A 22405-nucleotide genomic window follows, 5' to 3' on the forward strand; every position below is an offset into this window, starting at 1 on the left:
AAACTTCTTTCACTCCATCTAAAAACTAAAGAAGGAAAAAAAAATCCAGTAGCCTTTCTCCCACAATCAGCAAAAGAATAGATGTCTGAATTATTTGCTGAATACATTGAACTGAGCCACTGAACTTAAAGGACTTCTAGATAAAAAGTCCTGTACTTTTGGATCCATTATATTTTTAAACTGTTAGAACACATTCTAGGTATATAGTTAGAGCTGTATATATACCCAGTTAAACACGGTAACTTACATGTTTCCTAAATGTAAGGAAAAAATAACTATGAGGTGTACAAGTTGCAATAAAAATAAAACAGCTGGTCAACCAAAGACCTTTCTTTTCTGAAACAGGCACACACACTGTAGGCCACATCTTTCTAACAACCACTGGATAGTAGTTTTCAAAGAGATCAAAAACTTTGCACAAAAATGCAAACCTAGTATTTCAACAACATGCAGAAATAGCTTTTTTTCTTCTATTTTCTGAAGAGCAAATCTAACTATTAATAAAAGAATCCAATCGTATAGAACATTGCAATCAAAGAAAATAGAACTAAACACCATTGACTACGTCTGCCCTCTCTAAATATTGGCTATTGTCCACCCTCTCTAATACAAAGGGTAGCTTTAGTCATTGACCTTGTCATAAGCAAAGAGACTGGTGATTTTCTCCTTTTGCTATGTTGACGCAGATCACGGGGGTATTGCTACAGGACTGTCAGCCTCTCATAATTTCTGTTACAAACTTGTATGATATACAACTTTAAAATTTTGCCAGTAAGAAATGAATAAAATTGAAATTACACAAAAAATTAAAGCTGTTTTCTTCAGGACAGGGATTTCTTCTGACAGTACTCTCTACCCTAATTATTAATTATAAAAAATCTAGCATGTCTCTTGAGAATTTAACTCCCTACAGTAGACTCACAGAGGAGCATAAGTAGCTCTTGAACTGGAAATAGGAAGCATCTACACGGTCAGTACTGAAGCCATTAAACTGCATCATCATCATTCTGTGAAAAAATAATTTCCTTGGTAGTCTGCAATTGTTTCCAAGGCTCCACTATAAACAATTAAAGTGGGTAATACATTTTCCAAAATTAGACTGCCATTAAGTACAGGTATATAATACCTGCAATCATTGATAATTGTAAATTATTTTGTTGAATATATGATTTATGCTTCTGGGCCTATATTATCAATACCACTTTTTTATAGCTTGAAGGAAGGGAGTAGCTACTGTTATTTAAACAGAAGTATAGGATATTTTAACCAATTCCTTTACTTCTACCCATAGAAAGTGCAGTATCTCTAAGGTACTCCATATTACACCTTTGATATCCTACACTGCCTAGGTATTGGGCATCTTGTAGCCAATCATAAATACAATCTCTCTGAATTACGTATTTCTATGATGCTCACCTCTAAAAAAAAGAATGGCATAAAAAACATGGGTTTTGGGAAAAGTTATTGATATGCACTATCAAAATACCTGCCAAGTCAAGACGACTCAGATAAAATGAGAATTTCAAGATGGTAGTGAGAATAATTTCTAGGAAAATCAGATCAAATCTCAATTGAACCTAAATTTACAGAGGTTTGTTGTTTTGTTTTCATTAAGGAAGCCAGTTTTTAATTCACAACACAAGAACACTTTAAAGAAATAGGAGGAAAGAAAGGTACATGTAGGATCCAACCCTGAAAGAATGAATGGGTACTGAAAGTATTTTTCATATTGTAAGTCTCTTGAGCTACACTTAGGAATATTACACTATCAATGTAGTTTCTCATACATACAATTAGAATGTAAAGCAGAGAACTGAAGCTCACAATTTTAGTGTGTAAGATAGTATGAAGAGAAAGGTAAATTAAATATCTACTGAAAAGTACCCAGAGGAAAGTAAGTTCTATGTCTTTTTTGTTACATACAAATACAGAAACATCTGGTTCAAACAGGAATACTTATTTTAGCTCCTGAAAGCTGCAATTATAACAGAAAGAAGAAAAAGAAAACATGAATCTATTCCATGTTGATCTGCAGTATTAGAAAAGGGAATGGGTTAAGAGAGGAATAACTTTCACAATTCTGTGATAAATGTTAGAATATTGTTTTTCTTTTTCCCCTCTTAGTAAAAACTTCGAAGATAGAACATGTAGCCACTTCTCAATAAACCAGGGGAATGAGGAGAGAAAAACCATGCTAACACACAATTTAACATGTTGTATTATTGCCTATGTGAGAGGCGGGGGAAACATGAGGATTTATGTCAAGAGCACTTTAACCAGTATAATGCAGACAGGTACCAGCTACAGATCCTGAAATGCCAACTCTTAAGGCCAGGAGTTTTTGATTAGGGAAAAACAAGGCCTAGTTTAATAAACATAACCTTTATAATCCAGGTTTGCTGTTAGCTAGCACTATGCTAAGAGACTTCATCAAGAAATTGTTGGCATATCTTTAAGGCATTTTTCTTTGACGACTTCAGAGTTACCAAAGAGCTGCTCATTATCTTAATATTATCTTAATAATATCTTAATAATTATCATTATTTAAATTGAAAGAACCCTTTCCTTTGAATACATGCACACACATGAAAAGACATCCCCTGTATCTCCAAAGCTTTATACAGGAATTGTAGGATGAGCACTGGAAAATTTCTAAACCTAAGGAGTATTTTTTTAAAAGTTCTAGAGTGTGTAAAATAAATGGATGCCTAGAACAAAAAATGAGTTGGCAATACAGAAAACCTAACACTACCACGAACATTTCAAAGACCTTCTATTTATGACAAGTATTTAAGACAAATGCAACACTAACATAGTATATCCAAGGAATTATATGCATATATCCATATCTGATAACTGCAGAATTTAGAGCAGTCCTAGAAAAAACTTAACAAGAACAAATACAAAATAAAAAAATTTCTAAAGCTATGACACCTCCCAAGAAGCAAGCAAAGCTAAGACATTCTCTGGGAGACCAAGATGCTTTTTCATTTTCATGAAAATTTTTGCATACACGTGTAAGTATGAACTATCAGACACTGTTAACACTGCCATTAGGAAGTGCAGTTACTCCCTGGGGGTCCAAGGTATTAGGTTTTGGAAATCACAGGCTACTTGTAAACCCTACGACCTAGAAAAATTAATGTCGTATGTTATTTCAATCTTGTCCCAATATATATGCAGACTGTCACCCTTCTCCACCATCCTGCTTTCCCTAGGAGAGAAATGGTCTGGACAGCAGTAGTGGTGCTACAGCAGACTGCAGAAAGCTTTCTTTTGACGGCAGGTCAGGGACCAGCCTGGGCAAGGGAGGTTGTGTGTGACAGGTCACAGCTACCAAGAAATTTTGCAGTGGTACTGTCTTGGGGTGACTTTATGATTTGTATCCCATATCGCTGCCCTATGCCCAGAAATTAATTTTTGTGCCTTTCTATGCCTTTAAACTGAGCCTGAGAGGGGGAAGGAAAAACTGAGCAAAATTTTTTCAAAGCAGTTTGCAGCTTGCTCAAGGTCACACAGAGATAGCGACTTTTTTTTCAGCTGTGGCAGGGGAGCGAGGAAGCACCTGGCTCGCTGTTTTCCAGTCAGCTTTTTTGGCCAGTTTTTCAGCTTCTTTTTCTCTGGAGAGAGACTCAGAGTTGAACTTCTTTTCCTTCCCTGGAATTTCGGATTTTCTCCCTTTTCTGCTGGACTGCTTCAATATCAGAACACATCGGGAGGACTTTCCATTGAGCACAGAGGGCCTGGCCCTGGGCCAAGCCCCAGCTCCGAGGAGACCAAAGGGAGGACTCGAACACTTTTCCCAGGTTTTTTCTCCACAGTGAGAGATTTTATTGTTTCGCATTATTATCCTCTTCCCATGTGTTTGTTAAATAAATAGTTTTTATCTCCTTCACTTTCCTTGAGGAAAATTTATTTTTCCCAAAGCTGGTGGTGGGAGGGATGGTTGTGACCTGCCTTCTCTCAGAGGATATATTTCTAAATTTGGCCAAACCAGAACAGATACAATGTGAGGTTATTGAAAGATCCAGATGTTTCTAAAGGTATGAAGACTCATGTAAGAGGCAGCTAAAACATATATCAAAAGCTCTTTAAAACTTTGAGTACAATTACCAAGTAAAACGAAAACTTTTTTTTTTTTTTAATCGGTAAGACAGAACCCTTTTTTTTAATTACAAAAAAATAGTATAACTGGCATTATATGAAAAGTGGTATAAAGATGCAAAACTTATTTTTAACCGAAGAATCTAGAATTTTATCTTATTACTGTTAAATCCACAGACTAATTACCTGCTCTCCGTAAGAAGTTGCAAAAGAATGAAGGGGAATAGTTCACTTCCTTTTTCAAAAAGGCAAAGCCATGATAAACAGTAAACTCTGCAAAATTGACTTTGAATCAAACACTTCAAGAAACGAAAATTTGCAATACTGTACAATTTGCAATCAACTGACACATAAGAAGTTTGAAGTTTTAGAACACACAAAACCAGAACAGCAACACTACTTCTTGATCTTTACTCCTAGATGCCTTCATTAATGAAAAATGAGAACATTCAAATTAAAAATGGTAGAAGGATAAATATAATAAAAATATGATCTACAACAATAATAACAGTGCAAGTTATTAGGCAGCAGAATAGCAATTAGATATACTACAATACCTTAGTGGCCCAAATACTTTCATTTTCCTGAGACATGTTCCCCATGAAACACTGTTTTTAATTTTTAAAGACTAGGAATTTATTACACTGTGATAAGCTCTTTATGGCTCCATCTCCCCTGAGCCATAAAGCAAAGAACATTTTGTTAGTCCAGTAACAATATAATGCTATAGAGAAGACTCAGCCCTAGCATGAAAAGATCCACCATTTCACATAGTGTAATTTTTTGCAGTAATGGTCTTGTAGCAGAATGCTGACTTTACCCAAGGTTATGACACTTTACACGCATGCACGAGTATACTCTTCTGCCCTGAAGAGACAGGTCAAAGGAGGTTTCTATATGTAAATTACAAAAAAAAAAGAAAAATATCTTTACCATAGAAAAATTTATTCAAATGAAATATGCCTTAGTATACTCATGCTCCATCTTAAACCATTAATTTCTTGTACTTCAAAACTTCTGATACACTATGATACCAATTTTTTTCATTAAACACAAATTATCTTTCACTTCATTCTTCCAGTACTAGTACAAATCTTTTCCTCTTGCTTAGAAGTGCTCCCAAATGACCAGTACCAGTGTCAAACTCATAAAACAACCCAATCCAAAAAAGATAATCCCACTTATTACTGGTCAGTAATCAAATAAGGGTATATTCTCTTAGTTTGAAGATGTACTCTGTGTCAGTTTACATTAAACACAAATGGAGCGATTAAAGCAGAACATAATTTGGAAGACACAACGTTCCAAAAGATGTCCTGACACAAACAGGCTATTTTCTGTATATGGTGACACTGTGAAAGAGAACCTGAGTGAACTCATATTTATGCACAGCAGACAATCAGTGCCCAGGGCTGAGCTGCTTGGCAGCCAACCCAGTGAGTGCAGCACCCACGAGCACAAGGCTGCTGCAAAGGCCTAAGCACGAACCCATCGTTTGGAGAGCAAAGGTGACATGGGGACCTATTACAGCAGGTCAGAGAGCCCGCATTAATGAGCTGCGAGAAATGAGACACTGTAACACTGTCCGTATTATATAATGACAAAGGTCATGAGTAAATTCACATGGATGTTAGACAAAAAGACTGGACTGACAAATAATGAAGTGGGCTTTCCTCTCAAGTGCCTTGCATTACCCTGAGACAAACTGCATGTGAAACTTATCCAAAAGAACCACACACAGGTAGAGCCAATGCAAAAACTAACAGCGGTGAAAAAAAGCAATGTGTGGAATGCTAACCCATAAGTGGTGCCCTAAGGAAATCATTCAAGAACTAGAAATAAACTTGTTTCATGAGACACGGTCTATTAGTACTTATTTTATGACTTTTACAAAAATATATCACATATCTCTAAAGGGAAGGAGGAAGAAAAGTAAGAATACATTTTTTAAAGCAGCTATTATATATAACAATAGGTTTGAAAAATACTTGAGAAAGAGCAGTGTACACTTAAATTTTTTTCAAAATGCAGCATCAGATATACTGCCAAACTACTACTGAATATGGTATTCATCATAAGAGGAATAAAAAATTATTAAAAGCTGCACAAGAACAGAAAACATACATGGAGACAGCAAACATTGATACTGTCAATAGGTGTGCAACCCTTCAAGAAACAAAATATTACCAAAAAAAAAGTAGAAAAAAGTTTTCAGCCATCAAAAAAAAGAACCACAAGAGATACATTCTTCACCAGATATTGAAGGAAAGGAAGCAAAAAACAGAGATAAAGAATACAGGATGGTTTTCCCCTAAGTACCAAAAAAATCTTGATGAAGGTTGACACTACCTCAAAAACCTTAGGTCAGAACAACAATTTTCTTGTTATTGTTATCAAAGGGAGGCAAAAACGGGTAAATCAAGGTCAGGAACCTCTGAGAGAACCATTGTAAGACACAAACATGATCTTGGTTATATAATTCTCAGTAGTCTTGTGAAAGAAATTAGTATCAATACAAAGAGGTACGTAAACACGTAACAGGAGCACCAACAATCCCTGGCAGTATCTACTTCATGACAGAGATGTCCATAATGAATGCAATAAAGTCTGAAAATAGAAGATATTTGGCTTAATTGCTTTTGTGGTTTTAGTTAACATAGTTCCTGGTCTTAAAAAGTGCTGTGATCATATGTGAAAATTATCATCTCCATTAAGGCCTGTTGCAAATATAAAAGATAAAAGTTAAAAATCAGAACAACTACAATCACCCCTCCTCCTCCAACATTAGAAGTATAAATTCCAGTATTCAAGAACAGGATTGTGTCTCAGAGAAAACATACCAGCAGACTTCAGAGAGCAGAAACTGCCCTACCCAAATTAAGATGTTCTGAAAAATTCCACTTTTAAAAGCTCAATTAGCCAACTCACAACAAGGCTACATGAATGACTTACAGCTACTCAGAACAAGAGCTGCAGAGCTGGGTTCAAGATGGTACACAGTGTAACTCTTGACAGTACCTAGAATAATAAATCCAGGGTTGTTAATGCTGTTTTTCTTCTTAAGTAAAAAGAAAATTGGAATACAGAAGCTGGAAGTTGTGTTATTATAATGGAAAATTTTATGCACCTTTTCTTTGTGTGAAGTTCTGTTTCATTTATGACACCTTATTACTTATATTCAAAGCAAAATAATTGGAACTTTACACACAAAACAGTTTACATATCCAACAAATATAAAATCCTTATCATCTACAAACAGATTTGAAAATCTGCATTTAGGCATAGAAAGAGACTAATTTTTATAAATGGCCAAACTGCTGTATGCACTTCTAAAATCACTAAACACAACCTTTACACTCCCAGCACCTTCAAAACATACCTCTCCACTTGCTACAGGCTCTCTATACAATTGCAAGTGTGTAACAGTCAGAAAACAAAAGCCACATTATTAAAAGGGAAATTGGAAAACTCTTGGGATTAACTTGTTCAGCATGTGGTTTATCTTTTTTTTTTTCTTCTTTTATAACCAAATGCCTTAGGTCTGGGGTTACTAATAAATAAGCACCAAAAATACATTGCATTTGTGTGTAATTTCTGTGCAATATTAAAATCAAATCATAGATCTTTCAGCTTGGGAGCATTCCTTGGTTAATTTCTTGAGGAGAAATAATTATCATTGTTAATGCTGCCCATGGCATTTTGAAATGTGGTAGCCACTACAGAAATCAAAAAATAAACCCAGATAAACAAAACCCTGTTCTACCAATGCTAATTAATGAACTAAACTCTGATTCTGGATTATTCTAACCACAAACAACAGGCAACCATGTGGATGGGCAATTTGCACATCAGTCGAGGGAATCACAGAAGTCAGAGTCTGGGTTAGTATGCTTGTTATGTCCTTGCCAAAATTTTTCTTGCTGTTAAATTAAAATGCTAGCTTTCAAGCATATGACAAATCTTATTTACTCTATTTATGGTTAGTTAATTCTCAATGAAGAGCTGTTTTACTTATGTCCAAGATTTGCTCATGAAGCATCTATAGGGTATTTTAATCTAATAATATCTTTAATCTCTTTAGTTTTGCAACAAATTACAAGTAGAGAACACAGGGACAAGAGAGTATTTTCCCTTCCTTCTTTGTTCCCAAAATCAGATGGAAAGTGAGAATGACAAGAAAGTAAGTTTCCACTACTCAGGGGCAGAAAACAGGTTTACAAGATTGCCAGATTATAGCCTAAGAAGATTAATTCCTGCACTTAAGCCACAACATAGGACAATCTAGAGAGGACTGATATTTAGTTGAATTGGTGTTATTTGCTTGGATGCAGAAGAAATAGGAAGCTGTTTTAAATAAAAGACAGCATATGCACATAAGCAAACTCCAGCATGGAACTCTCACCATTTTTCTTTTAACAGCCATCTCCTAGGCAACTAGTGTAATAAAATGAAAGAGCACATTTTTGACTTCTGATCTTGTGACAATGAGTAGGTAACACTTGGGAGAAAGAAAACATGCCAAAATTCTTGTGAATCTCACAACACTACAACAAATTTAACTGCAAGCTAATTTCTTCTGTATTATACACGAGAAGTGACCTGTCTGGCCAGCCTTGCAGGAGAGGCTTAGAAGAGGCACAAAACACAGAGGTCTTCACACAAAGGAGACAGAGGATATAAAAGCAGAAACTTCTGATCCCAGTTGCCTAAACTACTTCTCATCCTTCTAGAAATGGTCACAAGCTGGCATACCTGTGCCTGTACAGTACAACATGACTTCGAGTTATGGTGAAGGTAACTTGCAAAACTAAGCTGCTTTAGGAACCGTCTCTCATTTTGATCTACTTGAGCACACTAATTTATCTCATGTAAAAATACAGTTTTCCAACACTAAGGGGCACTGGCAAGAATAATAATTTACATAAAACAATCCCTACTCATAGCAAAACTTTAAACAAAAATAAATACATGACTAAACTTCCTATACTAAAGTGTCATGTTCTTTGCATGTTAGTTTAGCTCTAGTTCAGCTTTAAGCACAATGCTAAGAAACATCTTATCTTTGCAGCCATTTTTCTAACTTCATTTGTCAGTTGGGAAAGGTTAATATTATACATGCAGCTTATAAAGAATTTTAAATGTCTTCAGCCCCCTATAAGTTTAGGCACAGATCAACAAAGGCAACATTCAATCCTATTTGTGTTTTGGTGGTAGGGCAGCTATTGGCTACAATTACACAACAAAACCACTTGTCATAGCTTAAAAAGCAACCTATGCAGTAAGTTTATAAGATAGATCCTGGGGGGCATTACTCTAGTTGTATATTTTGTACAAGTTAAATAGATTTTTCCTTCTCTATCTTTAGCATTGGTTTTGTATGTTTTTAGAATATACTAAAATGCCAGGATCAGATACCAAACCGTACAACTATAACAACAGGATTTATTTAGGTATCAAAGATCTCTAGCTTCTGCTGTTGTTGTTGTTACTATTATTGCTATTATTATCTGTTAACCCTGTGTTAACTAAGTGTTGGATAAGTGAACACATAAGTAGGTTTAATATTTTTAACTATACTACATACAAGTGGTTAGAATAGTACTCTTCTATAGGAACAGACTACCACATTTAAAGAAAAAGCAATCAACTGTTCTGAGCATTTAATGTTATTATTTCCTGTAGAAAATCAAGTAGAAATTTAACTTAAGAAATGTAACTCTTTAATTGAAGTGCTGGGGGGTTTTGTTGGGGTTTTTTTGTAGTTGTTCGTTTTGGGGTTTTTTTGAGAAAGTACAGCAGTACAACAAAAATTAAGATTTACTTATTCCTTTTCCTCTGGTTTCTACTACACAGTGCACCACTAATCAACTATGCTAATTAATGAAGCTGCATGAGAGGGTGATCAGTCACTGGAACAGGCTCCCCCGAGCAGTCATCATGGCACCAAGGCTGTCAGAGTTCAAGGAGCATTTGGACAAGGCTCTGTTTTAGGTTTCAGAAGTCCTGTGAGGAGCTGGACTCAATGACTCTTATATATCCCTTTAACCTGAGATATTCTACTATTCTATGTATAACAAAGCAGGATGCAACTGCTGTACATTGGCACAAAGGCTGTTTTTCTGTTACAGTGGGAGTTTCCTACAACAAAAAAGTCCTTCAATTAATTTTACCTATCAAATAATAAGATATCTAGAGGTGCTGTCACATACTTCACTTACTAAATGAGCGCATTAGTTTGCACTTCCCGACAACGGGAACAACAGGCAAAACTCCTAAGATTTCATCCAAGAGCTCACAGGGAAAGATAAGATAATAATAATAAAAAAAAGGAAGGGTAGATTGCATTGATTATACATGCTGGAAAAAAGGGTGTGAGGTAACATTTGAAACAATGATACAGAAGGACTCTGAATGAAAGGGCTGAAGTACTTCCACAGGCAGTTCAGAGGCAATAACTTCCACATTGAAAGTAAGCTGATATATCAAGGTGGGACTCAAGGACAATTTAATCAGCCTCAATTATGTTACAGAGTTGGGGGAGATAAAATAACAGTTGATCAGACTTAGCAACACTTTTACACCACCAAGCATTAGTCAGTAAAGTATAGGATGCAGGTTCTATAGGATAACACTTAGATTGTTTCCAAAGTCAAGAACCTTGTTTGAGTCAGACCTCATTTAAGGATTTTACACTCACAAAGATTTTGGAAATCTTTCTGTAAGAAGATATCCTACCTCCCTTCATCAGAAGCAAGTATGTCAATTACAGAAAGCAAGTTCATGGCACATTACATCAGATTAATTTAATGCTCAGTTTTTCTCCTCATTTATATATTGATTTGTGTTTGTTCTATAAAATCAGTAGGGTTTAGGTGAAAACTTCTGAAAATAGTCATGTACTTTTGCAGACACTACTTTGTTGGGAAAAAATTTTGCAAAACCTGAAGCTTCAGATTCTAAAAAGTAAAACCAACTATGTGGGCACTTAAAAAGTTACTAATAATAGATATTTAATACCAAAACTTTTATTTGTGCTCTTTGAAAGGAAGTAATTTTGGGCATATTTCTGTAGCCTTTTTGCCTCCCAAGGGTCACTGCTCATGATGAAACAAATAGGTTAACCAAAAACGTTAAAGGTGTCCTAGTATTCAGAGGCTGAAACATACTGAAGTCCTCTGAAATGAAGTGCACATTATGAAAATCACCAAGGTCGTGTAACTTTTACTCCTCTGTACCGGAAGACACTTGAAGAGTATTTTCAGCTGAAAGATTTCTGAAATACAATACACACTTGATATGCAACTTTTTAAAACAGAAGAAATGACATAGATGTACCGTTACCAATACTGTCCTGTTAAGGTGAGTATTGTCTGTGTGAAGCAGATTTCCAACTTCTGACAAAGAGCAGTAGTAACTAAAAAAAGCTTTTCTGAAATTTCTAAGAAAGAAATTAAAATAACTAGTTTTGGATTATAGGATTACACACACACACGTATATATATGTGTGTGTGTGTATATATATCCCCAGGCTATTTGAGACTCCAGTGATGAAACTGAAAATGAGACTAAAGTAACTCAATCACTGTTTTGCATAGCATAGCCATTTTTGTTTTAAAAGGTAAGTGTGGATCACCTTCATCTGTTACAGCCCTGAAGGAGGGAAAAGTGCACATTTCTTGGAAACACAGAGTAATTAATCAGACTTCACAGCAGTCTTCCCAGAAACTGCAACAATTTGGGTTTTGCAGAAAGAAGGCACACACCTCCGGTTCACAGCTTTTAAGAGTTCACCTACATCCAAAACTGCTTCCTTTGTGATAACTTACATGGACTATTTCAGAAACTAAGCCACATACCAAAATATTCCATTATTCCTCAGCAGAGGGTCCTGATTCAGCAAACACTTAAGAGCAGACTTAAAAACTGTCGTAGTTCTAGCGACTATTCAAACCCCAAGATACAATCGAGCTGTAGCACGGGAGGTGTCAGGTTACGAATAACCCTGCAAAGCAGGAAGTCTACTGACAGCAAAACTGGGAGACTCTCAGAGCGATTTCCAGGCTCTTCGGTTGGAGACCGCAGCTCTAAGCGCTGCCGAGCGCTGTCCTGCCCTCCGGGACTCGCCACTCCCGGCCTTGGGCAGTGCGCGGCCCGAGGGTCCCTCAGCCCCACGCTGGATGCCCGTTCTCCTGCACACCCGCTTTCCCTGGCTTTCAGCCCAAACCTGTCCCTCACCGCTCTTCCCACAGACACCCCAACCTCGCTCAGTCCTCCGCCAGCCAGAGCAAGCGCCTCGTTCACGCTCAGCCCCGGGTTTTAAGGCGAAATCTGCCCCCGAAAGGCAGCGAGTAGATGAAGGAAGAGAAGGAATTAATTCGTTTCCTGTTGCTTTAATCCCTTCATTCTGGTTTTAGCAGCGCCGCCCCGGGCGTTGTGGCTGCTCGCCAGAGCGAGGAGGCCGTGAATGAGTGGCCGCAGCCGGGGCCGCTCAGGCCGCGGGAGGCGGAGGGGGAAGGGAAGGGAAAGGAAAGGGAAAGGGAAGAGGCTGCCCGCCGCCAGCTACGGCCCCTCGCTGTCCGGGCAGCCGGGCCGGACCTGGCAGCGCGCTGGAACCCGCCGGCGCGGGGCGGAGCGGAGCGGAGGCCCTGCCGTGGAGGGGAGAGGGGCGCAGGCTACACACCCAGCAGCAGCCCGTCCATGTCAAAGATCAGGTGAGTGACCGGGCGCAGCGCGGCCGCTGAGGAGGAGGAGGAAGCGGCCATGGCGAGGCAGAGCAGCCGGAGCGCGGCGGGAGCCGAGGCGGATGGAGCCGCCGCGGGGCGAGTCGGGCCGCGCGCGGGACGGGGCGGTCGGGGACGGGCGGCGGTTGCGGCACAACCGTGGGGCGGGCCGGGCCGGGCCGGGCCAGCGGGACCTTTCGGTTTGCTGTGTTGTTCTGCTTTTAAAGCAAAGTCCATTTCTCTTCTTGAGGCCTCTTCTCGTGCAGAACAGCGCTTCTTGCCCAGAGAGGTTGTGGAGTCTGCCTCACTGGAAATATTCAAGAACCATCTGGATGCAATTCTGTGCCATGTGCTCTGGGATGACCCTGCTTGAGCAGGGAGGTTGGACCAGACGACCCACGGTGGTCCCTTCCAACCTGACCTGTTCTGTGATTCTTAAATCCCATTTGGTGCTGCTGGCGGGAAAGACAGAAGAGTTGCTCTCAAGTTGATGCATTAGACAGTGTCTCTTCGTGTGCCTGTTGAGATTTACAGGGGTAATATTACCACCAGACTATAGTTGAAGCCAGAAACAAAAAGGTGTAAATCTGTGTAAAACTGTGAGGGAAGAGTAAAGTAATAGGGGAAAAAAAAAATCTGAGAGGAAAGAGTAAATCCATCTCTTATGGGTTGCTGAGTGCAAGAATAGTTAATTGAAGGCTGATTTGGGTGTTGTGGTTTTTTTCTGAAACATTCAAGAAGCTCTGAAGTTCAAGAAACAAGACAGTTACTGAGTTGAAGCAAAATCTTCCTGCGTGGACACATCATCTGATTTTGATTGAGCAGTTAGGAGGGAAAGAGGGAACTTACCTCATCAGTTTTCTCTTTTGTGTTTTTTCATGCAGGTAACTCTCCCCTGGGCATCAAGATCGTTGAAGCACCAGTTGCAGAGGCAGACATGAAAAGAGCTGTATCAGGCTCCCAAGGTGACATACGGGCTTGAAGATATGCCATTCTGAGTGAGGGCAGTGCTTAGGTGCAGCTTCCCATAGGGGAGTCCTGTCTCATTTGTAGGTAGGCCTTGCAGCAATTCTTTTTTCCTGACAGCGCCTTCATTTGAATTGGCAACGCTTCACTATTTTAACAAGTTAGTGGGGGTTTTTACAGCCTTAACTGTAGGTGTGGCATAGCTATATTTGAATCTTAACTTAACCTCGTTAAGTGTCTTACCTCTCCCCAAAACCTATCCCTTAAAAATACACTCACCCTACATTTGTGTGAAATGTAGACACAGAATTCTCCTCACACCTTCTCCTATTCTGGAAATAAGAAAAAAAATAAAACATTCTTGGCCTTGTACCTTTTGAATAATAAATTTGACTTTCAAACAAAATTTTTTGAGTTTTGGGTTGGTTTTCTCTTTTTTTCATCTTGTCTCATTTGGTAATGATAATGCTGCTTAGGCCCTGTCTGCGTAGGCTAGGAAAAAGATTGTGCGCAGTACCATTAACATATTTTAAAAATGCCATTTGTAGTCACAACATGCATGTGTTAGTTCCTGTTAGATTTAAGGAAATGGCTCCTGAGTTTTCAGATATTTTTTTTGTAATCTTACAATATATGAGTATTAAAAATGCTGATGGCTGTTTTGTTTCTGCAATGAACACTGTGCAACAAGTCAATATTCCAGTTTTGTTTCCAGCAAATGTTTATAGTTTCTTTTGTAGCTAGCTCACTTAGGTGGGAGCATAGCTAGAATCAATAGAAAGGTAAAATCCTAAATACAGTATGTCAAAAAAGTGTTAACCTGTTAAAGGAAATTAAAAAAATAGTAATTTCAATACTTAAAATGGTACTATTGTGCTGTCCTAAGAAAGACTGTGTTTCTGCTGTAAGAGTATATGCTGTTGTGACAAAAATTTAAACAGGATGGGTAATGATGGTGTATGACAGTTCTACTTGAGGTGGATTCATCAACTTTCTAATTAGCAAATTTTCTAAAAAGCTAGTTTTTATTTGTGTATATGATGACATGGTAAAACTTTTGTTTGTGACTCAATGGATGTAGCTTTTTCTTGTTACCTTGATTTATTGTTCTAATTAGAAAAAAGTGTAAGTATTTGATCATGACTTCCATTGCCTCTAGCATCATAAAAAGGGGAGAAAATCACTATTTTTAGCATGTAAACTACCAATTCATCAGAGAAAACATAGGGGTTTTGCAGAACTTTTGAGTATTTAAAGTGGAAATAAGTCATAGGAAATCCATAAGAAAGTAGCCCACAAAATTAAAGTGTAATACAGGAGCTGAATATTTTTAGGGTAAATGGTCTGGGTTACAAATTCTATAGTACACATTTCAAGACTGTCACATTGCTGACAGGCTGATGACCTCAATTTTCTTTGCTTTACTCTGGCTCATAAATGATAATCAGTGTGATGTTAGCTTACTTGATTCTTCAAAGCTGTGTTCAAACACAGGAAAATCTTCCCAAGAGAGACAACTGTTTAGTTGTCTGTTTAGGTTTGAACTGTTTAGGTTTATTCTGCGTGACTAAGTCTTTTTACTAACAGAATGAAATGAAGTGAAAGTCCAAGCAACTTTTAATTCATGGTGGAGCATAGTTTTCTAGATATGTAAGTAAGAGAATATGCTGATCTAAGTTTTGTTTTAGCTGTCTTAAATATTTGGATTGAATGACTCAGCAGTAGTATTTGGTTTTGCTGTTGGGTTTTTTTTGAAAAGGAGTGAAAAGGATTTGAGATTGAGAATTGTGCAATTGATTTTTTGTTTGCTACTATTTTTTGTTACTTATTTGAAGCTGGCTTTGAGTTATGAAGATTTCAATAACTTTAGAGTTGTGGAAAGCATATTGTAGTTGAGGTACACTAACTATGAACACCAATAATTAATTATATTCTTACAAACCAGATATATATTTATTGAGAAGAATGAACTTGGGTAACTAAGATGTAATTCTGTAACTAGACTTGAATCCTGGGAAGTTTGAAGAACACAATTAACTTCATGTACATTTTTAAAATTAATTAAAGTTGCTATCTGGGCATACGCCAAAGCAGATATATGGTGTTATATGGTACATATATATCTGGATGTCCAGGTTTTTAAACAACTGTAAATTAGCTGCCTATAGGTAGCCCTTCTTACCCCAAACAAACCTATTTTCTCTAGTTTCATAATAATGTGTTAAAATCACACTGGTTTTATTGTTCTTGAATGTTAGATAAAGTGAAGATACTCAGGTGCCATGGGGTTATTAAGTATGCAACACAATGTTTTACGTACTTGGTCCTCTTAACCTTTTTTTATCTTCTATATTTGGTTGAATTTCCTTTACTTTGAGGCTGAAAGTTTTGTACATACCTGAAATTTATGTGACCGAGTTCTTTGCTGGAGAGTAAAAGCTTCAGAATATGCTTAAGTGTTTTCATAGGTAATACCTTTGATTCAATAATTGCAGTTTCCTATTTCACTATTTCATATTGTGCTCGAAGCATGGATTCACTTACCTACATTTTTATGCCACTGATAGGAGCATGATGCACTATGTATTTCACACAGAAATTACTGACTTTTCTTTTTCTGCAGGTACCTTGACAAAGAGGATAAACAGATTATAATCCATTTTGGCTTGAATATTAAAAAAGAATCTAAAGACTTGAATAAATCCAGTAATTTAAAAGCTTTCATAATGATTTACATGAACAGCTGTTAAACCCACTATTACTAACGAATTACTTGGAATGACTTAGAATTAAATGTAAATTCAGATATCAGCTGAGATTCACAACAGTTGCTAGAGTTAAGCCTATAAGCCTTCAGAAAATGAAACCCCTCTCAGTGCTGGATGTCACCAAACATGAGCTTTTCACCTTAAGATTGTGAATTAGGTAAATTGTATTGTTTCAGTTCATGTTTTTATAGGTGCAAAATGGAAAACGACCATATGTCTTAAAGCAATTAAATAGTACCATGACACTCCTGATCTAGGTCATGTTTTATTGATTATATAAGTTAAAAGGGAGTATATGCTCTTTTAATCACTCACGTGTCTTCTCGCAGCCAAGCAAGCAGGCATAGGAGAGCCATCTGTTTTCTAGATTTTGGTATTGTCCACCACTTACAAGTGTGTTAGTTACAAAGGCAAGGAAGTTAATGTGTTACACTTCAGCAGAATAAAGTGAAGATACACGTTTGTCATCTATAAATTTAGATGAGGCACTATAAAAAGGTTCTTAAGCAGCAATGGGAGGTGAAATTCTAGAAAAGCTAACCAAGCACACAAGAGAGAACAAGGGAGCAATGCTTCGATACTTTTAGATGTCATTTGCTGTATTTTTTGATGGGACTGTACAACAGAACAAAGTTTCTTAAGCTTGGAAAGGAAGCCTTAATATCATGCATTAGAGCCATTTTTGCTTCTGTTAAAATCAGTGAGAACCATTTACTCTCCTTTATGGATTGCGACTTAGCTTGTTGACATACTTTTTGGTCTTCTAATAAAATATTGGCTGCACACAGGCAAACTGTTCAGGTGATTAGCAGCATCATTGTAATGAAAATCCTGAAGTGCTTAATGGCTGGGTCCTGCTTAGCCTTAAACTATTAGAAAGATTAGGACAGAAAAGACTGCATCCCCAGATAAGATATGAAGTGTTGTATCCTCTTTTACTTTTCCTGTGATATGGGCTTGCTATGTAACTTTCATTGATTTATCTAGCTTCCCATTGTTGCAGGAACTTACAATATGTTATTAACTTGGTTTTCTTTCTTGTCTGCATGTGAATTTAATTACTTTTTTTTTTTTTCATTTTACTACAGTTTGATTGTTACAGATTATAGGAAATATTTTGTATTTGTACTGTCATGTGGAATGCACATTCTGTGAACCTTTCTGAGCAAGTCATCTATCACTTGGTTGCTGGCAGTAAAGGTGAAACTGAATGCAGTCACCCTTCCAGTGGGCCCTTTCAGTCATGGGTTCCTAAGCTCAACCTTTTCAAAGGCTGTGGTAATTAGATCTGCAGATGGAGAAGAGAGAGATGGAATTGTGATTCTTAAGGTCACAAGGTCTCTAAGCCACTGATCTGTAATGCTGCTCCAGGTTCAGGTTATATATGCATATTCCCTACTTGGGATGCAGCAAGCTGGGGAGTTGAATCTCCAGAGCTCAGACATTCTGTCTTCTCTGTGGCTGTTTGCTTTTAAAAGTTTGTATCTAGGCAGAAGAGTTGAGTAGAAATAAATGAACTGGCTGATACTGAGCCCAGAATATCTGCGTGATCAGGGAGAACATGCTGACAGCCTGGGGAGTGCAGGGAGGCTGCTGGAGGCCAGCTATCAAACAGTACTGTGACGTTTCTTTCTTTGCAATATTTCTGGTGGTCTCTGCTTCTAGATCTATCTAGGCAGAAAAGCAATAATACTGTGCTGGTACATATGAAGGAGCAACTCTTATCAGGAAGCAGAAATGGTGGAAAGAGGAGAGGGGGCAATGCCAAGCAGTTTTATTAGACATCCAGGCTGTTCCTCACTATGGAAGCTGGGACTTTTCCTTGGCTGTCGGAGTTAGTGTACTTCCCAACCAGGTCATAATTGCATTTTTTGAATTCTGTTGCCCCAGAAGCTACTGCCCTGTTCTCCTCCTGCCATGTGCAGACACTCAAACGTACTGGTAGCATACCTCAGAAGATGCTCTGTGCACAGCCAATGGCAATAGGCTTTGTGACCACTGCCACGTAAGGCACTGATTTATTTTTGAGTGAGGAAATAGTCCCTTCACTAGGCTGTCCACTTACTTTAAGTTCAGCTTATGTTTACCTACCTTAAGGAATTAGGTTCAGCATATTGTAACAAAACAGATGAGGAAATGATGTAGGTTTATTCCTTATTTTAGACTTTCAATTGAAATGTTCTTAGTGGAAGACCAGTAACACACACTTGTTTTCATAAAACATTTATAAAACAAGGAACACCAGTTGTAAATACTGATACAGTTAGATATTAGGGATACCTAGAAGAAAGCAATGAAGTCCCAGTGCTGTCAAGCCAATCAGGCCCTGACCTTTTTCCCTAAGATAGCTCGCTCCACTTAATTGGGTAATCTCAAACATTTCACCTTGAGTTCTGTAAGGTGAATGATTGCTTACACTGGCACTGCAGGTTTGAAAGATTCCTAGATTTCCATTTCATGTACTTACATATAGGTAAGACCTCAAGAGATATTCAAGATCTAGATTAATTCTTTGCAATAGAATTGTATATGCTTAAAATATCTGTCCAGACATTATGCCTAAATTTTTCCGAATCTTTGAGTGAATTTTTTGCTCTGCTAGAATATCCTGTGTTTTTCCTCTGCTCTTTTTTTTATTATTTTACCAATTTAATTTCTTTAACGTATTGTTATAAGTTATGCTTTCTGAAGCTTTTAGCATTTTGGTTGCTCTTCAGCATTTTAGATTTTCTGTATCCTTAGAGAAGTCCAGCACTCAGGTACATTTATTGTAGCTGTGGGGTTTATAAGTGACAAATAGAAGGCCATTTTTTGCTATTAGACTGACGAAATGCTCACAGCTTGCTCAGTCGTTCAGCTCACCGTTCGGTGCCTTGGAAAGCCCTGAGCTGCCCAGAGAGATGGCACGGGCAGTCCAGCGACTTGGTGGCTCCGAAAAGCGGCAAGTGATAGCTGCAAAGCTAATATCAAGAGCAGAAGCAAAGAGGTAGAAATACAGCTCTTGCTCTATGCTTTAATCCTGCCAGTAGATTGCTCTTGTCCCGAGACAGAGACACACAGAAGCTGTTAGCAGAAGGTAGCAGAGCCAAAGAGGGCGGGCCCCTCCGGGCTCTTTCTTTTATTCGGGGGAAGGGAGAGGGGAAGGCAGGGGGCAGACCGGGGATAACTGGCCAATCGGACACTGCTCCGGAGAGTCAGTGCTTTTTTCAATTTTCCCCGCTGGGAACAAAGGAGGCTCAGAGCACATGGCAGAGACAGGTCCAGACCTGCCTGGGCAGGTCCCCGGGGGGGGAGGGCAGCCCCTTCGGGCAGGCAGCAACATTAGACTGCCTTCTTAGTCCCAGATAGACCAACACCTTCGAATTAACATAAGAGCTGAATTACCGTCTTTGCCATAGTTTGGTTTTTACTGCTGATTGGTCAGGTCGTTACCTACGTTGTACTAAGCCAAAAGCTCAAAACTTTTGTTGCTATTTGTCCAATTTAAAATTTTCTTTATGGTTCACTTCTATATTTAGTTTCACTAATTAAGAGGAGTCAGTATCATACTTCACTGAAAGAGATCAGTGACAACATCTCTATCCCATTAAGAGCTTATTACCTCTTCATACAGTTCAAAATCTTTTTACGCATTTTTAAGTATGAAAAACTACTATCTTGCAAGCCTAAGGAGGCAGATATCTGCAAGAGTCTGTGCTACAGAATGAATTGTTGTATCACTGGTTTAGAAATGTTGTATGTGTCCTTTAGACCAGTGACTGCTACAATCAAATGGGAATAAGTATTATATTAATTACCATGTTTGACAGCCTGGCTCCATAATCTGTTTTTCACTGACTTTGCCTTTTTATGCTAATAATTATGCTCTCATCTGGAAAAATTAGACTAATGCAATTTTCCAAAAGCTATTAACAAGACTTTGAATATTAAGATGGCTATATGTCCTAATGTGCCGTCCCAAAACTGAGTTTGTGTTGTGGTCATGAAATGAGGCATGGGTAGTGTGTATTGTGGAGTTGCAGAGCATGGAGGAAAGCCTACAGGCTTCAGGGGGCATAGAGCTTCACTCAGTATGTGGCATTTTTGTCACCGAGTTTCTACCAGCATCATCTAGGGTGATGTTTGCACCAAAACTTTCTGAAGTGTGTGGAAATAAAGTAAAACCTTGCCTGATTTCAATTATTTTTAGTATTTGGATGATTGTTGATCGAAGAACCTGACAAAGTGTGGGGACCTGAATATCCATCTGCTTTTTCTTACTTCATCACATCCAGGAAATAAAGCAAATTATGTTGTAGATCAAATGAATAATATTTTTCCCGCCTGTTCAAACCCATCTTTCTTTAAAAATCCTGTTATGTTTATGACATGAGGTAGCTTAGACCAGTATTATTTGATAGTCAGAAACTATAGTTATAGCGACTACACAACCTGAATCTTTATTCTTGCATGGCATAGCTAACACACTCTTCCAGCTAAACTCCCATATGTAAGTCTTAACCAAAGTTAATCACAACCATGATTAAAAAAAACCCACCAAAACCTTTAGATAGTGTCATAGAGTTCCATGTATAAAAGCCTTTGGGACTTCTTCAGAACTGTTTAAAGTCCTCTGCAATCCACAGATTTCACAAGTTCATATAATGACTTTCTATCAAGATAACTACATGACTACAGAATTTTCAGAGGGAAACTTGCCACTGGTTTTTGGACTAAGCTGAAGAATGAAGTTTAAGCATCTTTTTTCACTGAAGATTTGTTAATGTTCTCTAGAATCCAATAACCCAATTTGTACAAAGTCCCTAGAACAGCAAAACTGTTATCTTTTAATTCTGGGTAAGTGTCTTTCAAAAATGTCCTTTGAAATTAGCCAAATTCCTTGGGTTTCACTATGATAAGAGAAGTTTAACAGATACCCTTTTTTTCATTTTAGCTCTGTTACTGGTATGTTTCATGTGAATCTTAAGTAAAATACAAGTTTGTATTAGATTTATGTGGAAGCAGAAGCATTTATATGTGCGCCAGCATCCAGGCAGGGTAAGGCCGCGGTGTATCATGTTTTGTTTTTACAAAGACGCTGTACCATACCTTGTAGATGAACATTTAGTGGTATAGTAAAGTTGGATCCTAAACTTCTAAAGCTTTGGCAGAGATGTTTTGATGAGCTGAAACAAAAGCTCTGCCTAGCTGCAGCTCTGCCTTACCACTAAATTCCAATAAATTGGGTCATGCATCCTTCTTCCTCCTTTTCATCCCAAACTGAAATTGGTAATTTCCTTTACCAATTCAATGAATTGAACTCTTATAAATATGAACATTCATAAATAAATAGGTAGATACAGACTCCCATTTGGGACCATAAGTCCAAAATACCTTAAAAAGTAATGTTTCTAACATATTTTGAAGGAAAAAATATGGACTCTCTGTTCATGTCCATGTGGAAAAAGAAACCCAAACCACAAAAACACCTGTTGGTCAAAATGGATAATATAATCCATTAAGTAGCATAAATCATTGGAGAATACATTACTGGGTAACATAGTACCCTATTGGCCATAGCTAAATGCAGCCTCCGTGTTTACGTTTCAACTTTTCACTCCTGCTTAAGCTTTGAAGTCAGCAAGTAATTGTCACTTTAGCACTCCTTAGTGATTTTTAATCAAACATGGAAAAGAAACCTAAACAAACCAACCCCCTCTATTCAGTCTTCATTCAGTACTCAAAGTTGGATATGAGAGGGAGAGGATGTTTACTTTTTCACTCATTAATGCATTGTAATTTTTTGCATAGTTATAGTTAGAGTGAATAGATCTTTATACACTGCATTTTGGTTTTCCATATCAAATG

At 37.8% G+C, this 22405-nt stretch overlaps 2 protein-coding genes across 10 annotated transcripts in view; one reads left to right on the plus strand and one right to left on the minus strand.

Moving 5' to 3' along the window:
* The window catches only part of LOC125338239 (pseudouridine 5'-phosphatase), a 69624-nt gene extending 56669 nt beyond the window's left edge, over positions 1 to 12955 (minus strand). For 3 of the 5 annotated variants that reach the window (XM_048328722.1, XM_048328732.1, XM_048328750.1), the window contains exon 1: positions 11961 to 12146. In XM_048328722.1, the coding sequence (XP_048184679.1) occupies positions 11961 to 11973 (13 nt within the window). In that variant the 5' untranslated portion in view covers positions 11974 to 12146. Of the gene's footprint in view, positions 1 to 11960; positions 12147 to 12784 lie in introns of those variants that run through there. The other 2 variants (XM_048328713.1, XM_048328742.1) reach the window with 2 other exon arrangements.
* Positions 12201 to 22405, plus strand: part of STS (steroid sulfatase) — a 109856-nt gene continuing 99651 nt past the window's right edge. For 2 of the 5 annotated variants that reach the window (XM_048328653.1, XM_048328663.1), the window contains exon 1: positions 13185 to 13877. The gene's annotated coding sequence lies outside the window, so the exon portion shown is untranslated. Of the gene's footprint in view, positions 12816 to 13184; positions 13878 to 22405 lie in introns of those variants that run through there. The other 3 variants (XM_048328635.1, XM_048328671.1, XM_048328625.1) reach the window with 2 other exon arrangements.

Source organism: Corvus hawaiiensis, chromosome 2, assembly GCF_020740725.1.
Source record: "Corvus hawaiiensis isolate bCorHaw1 chromosome 2, bCorHaw1.pri.cur, whole genome shotgun sequence".
Lineage (NCBI taxonomy): Eukaryota > Metazoa > Chordata > Aves > Passeriformes > Corvidae > Corvus > Corvus hawaiiensis.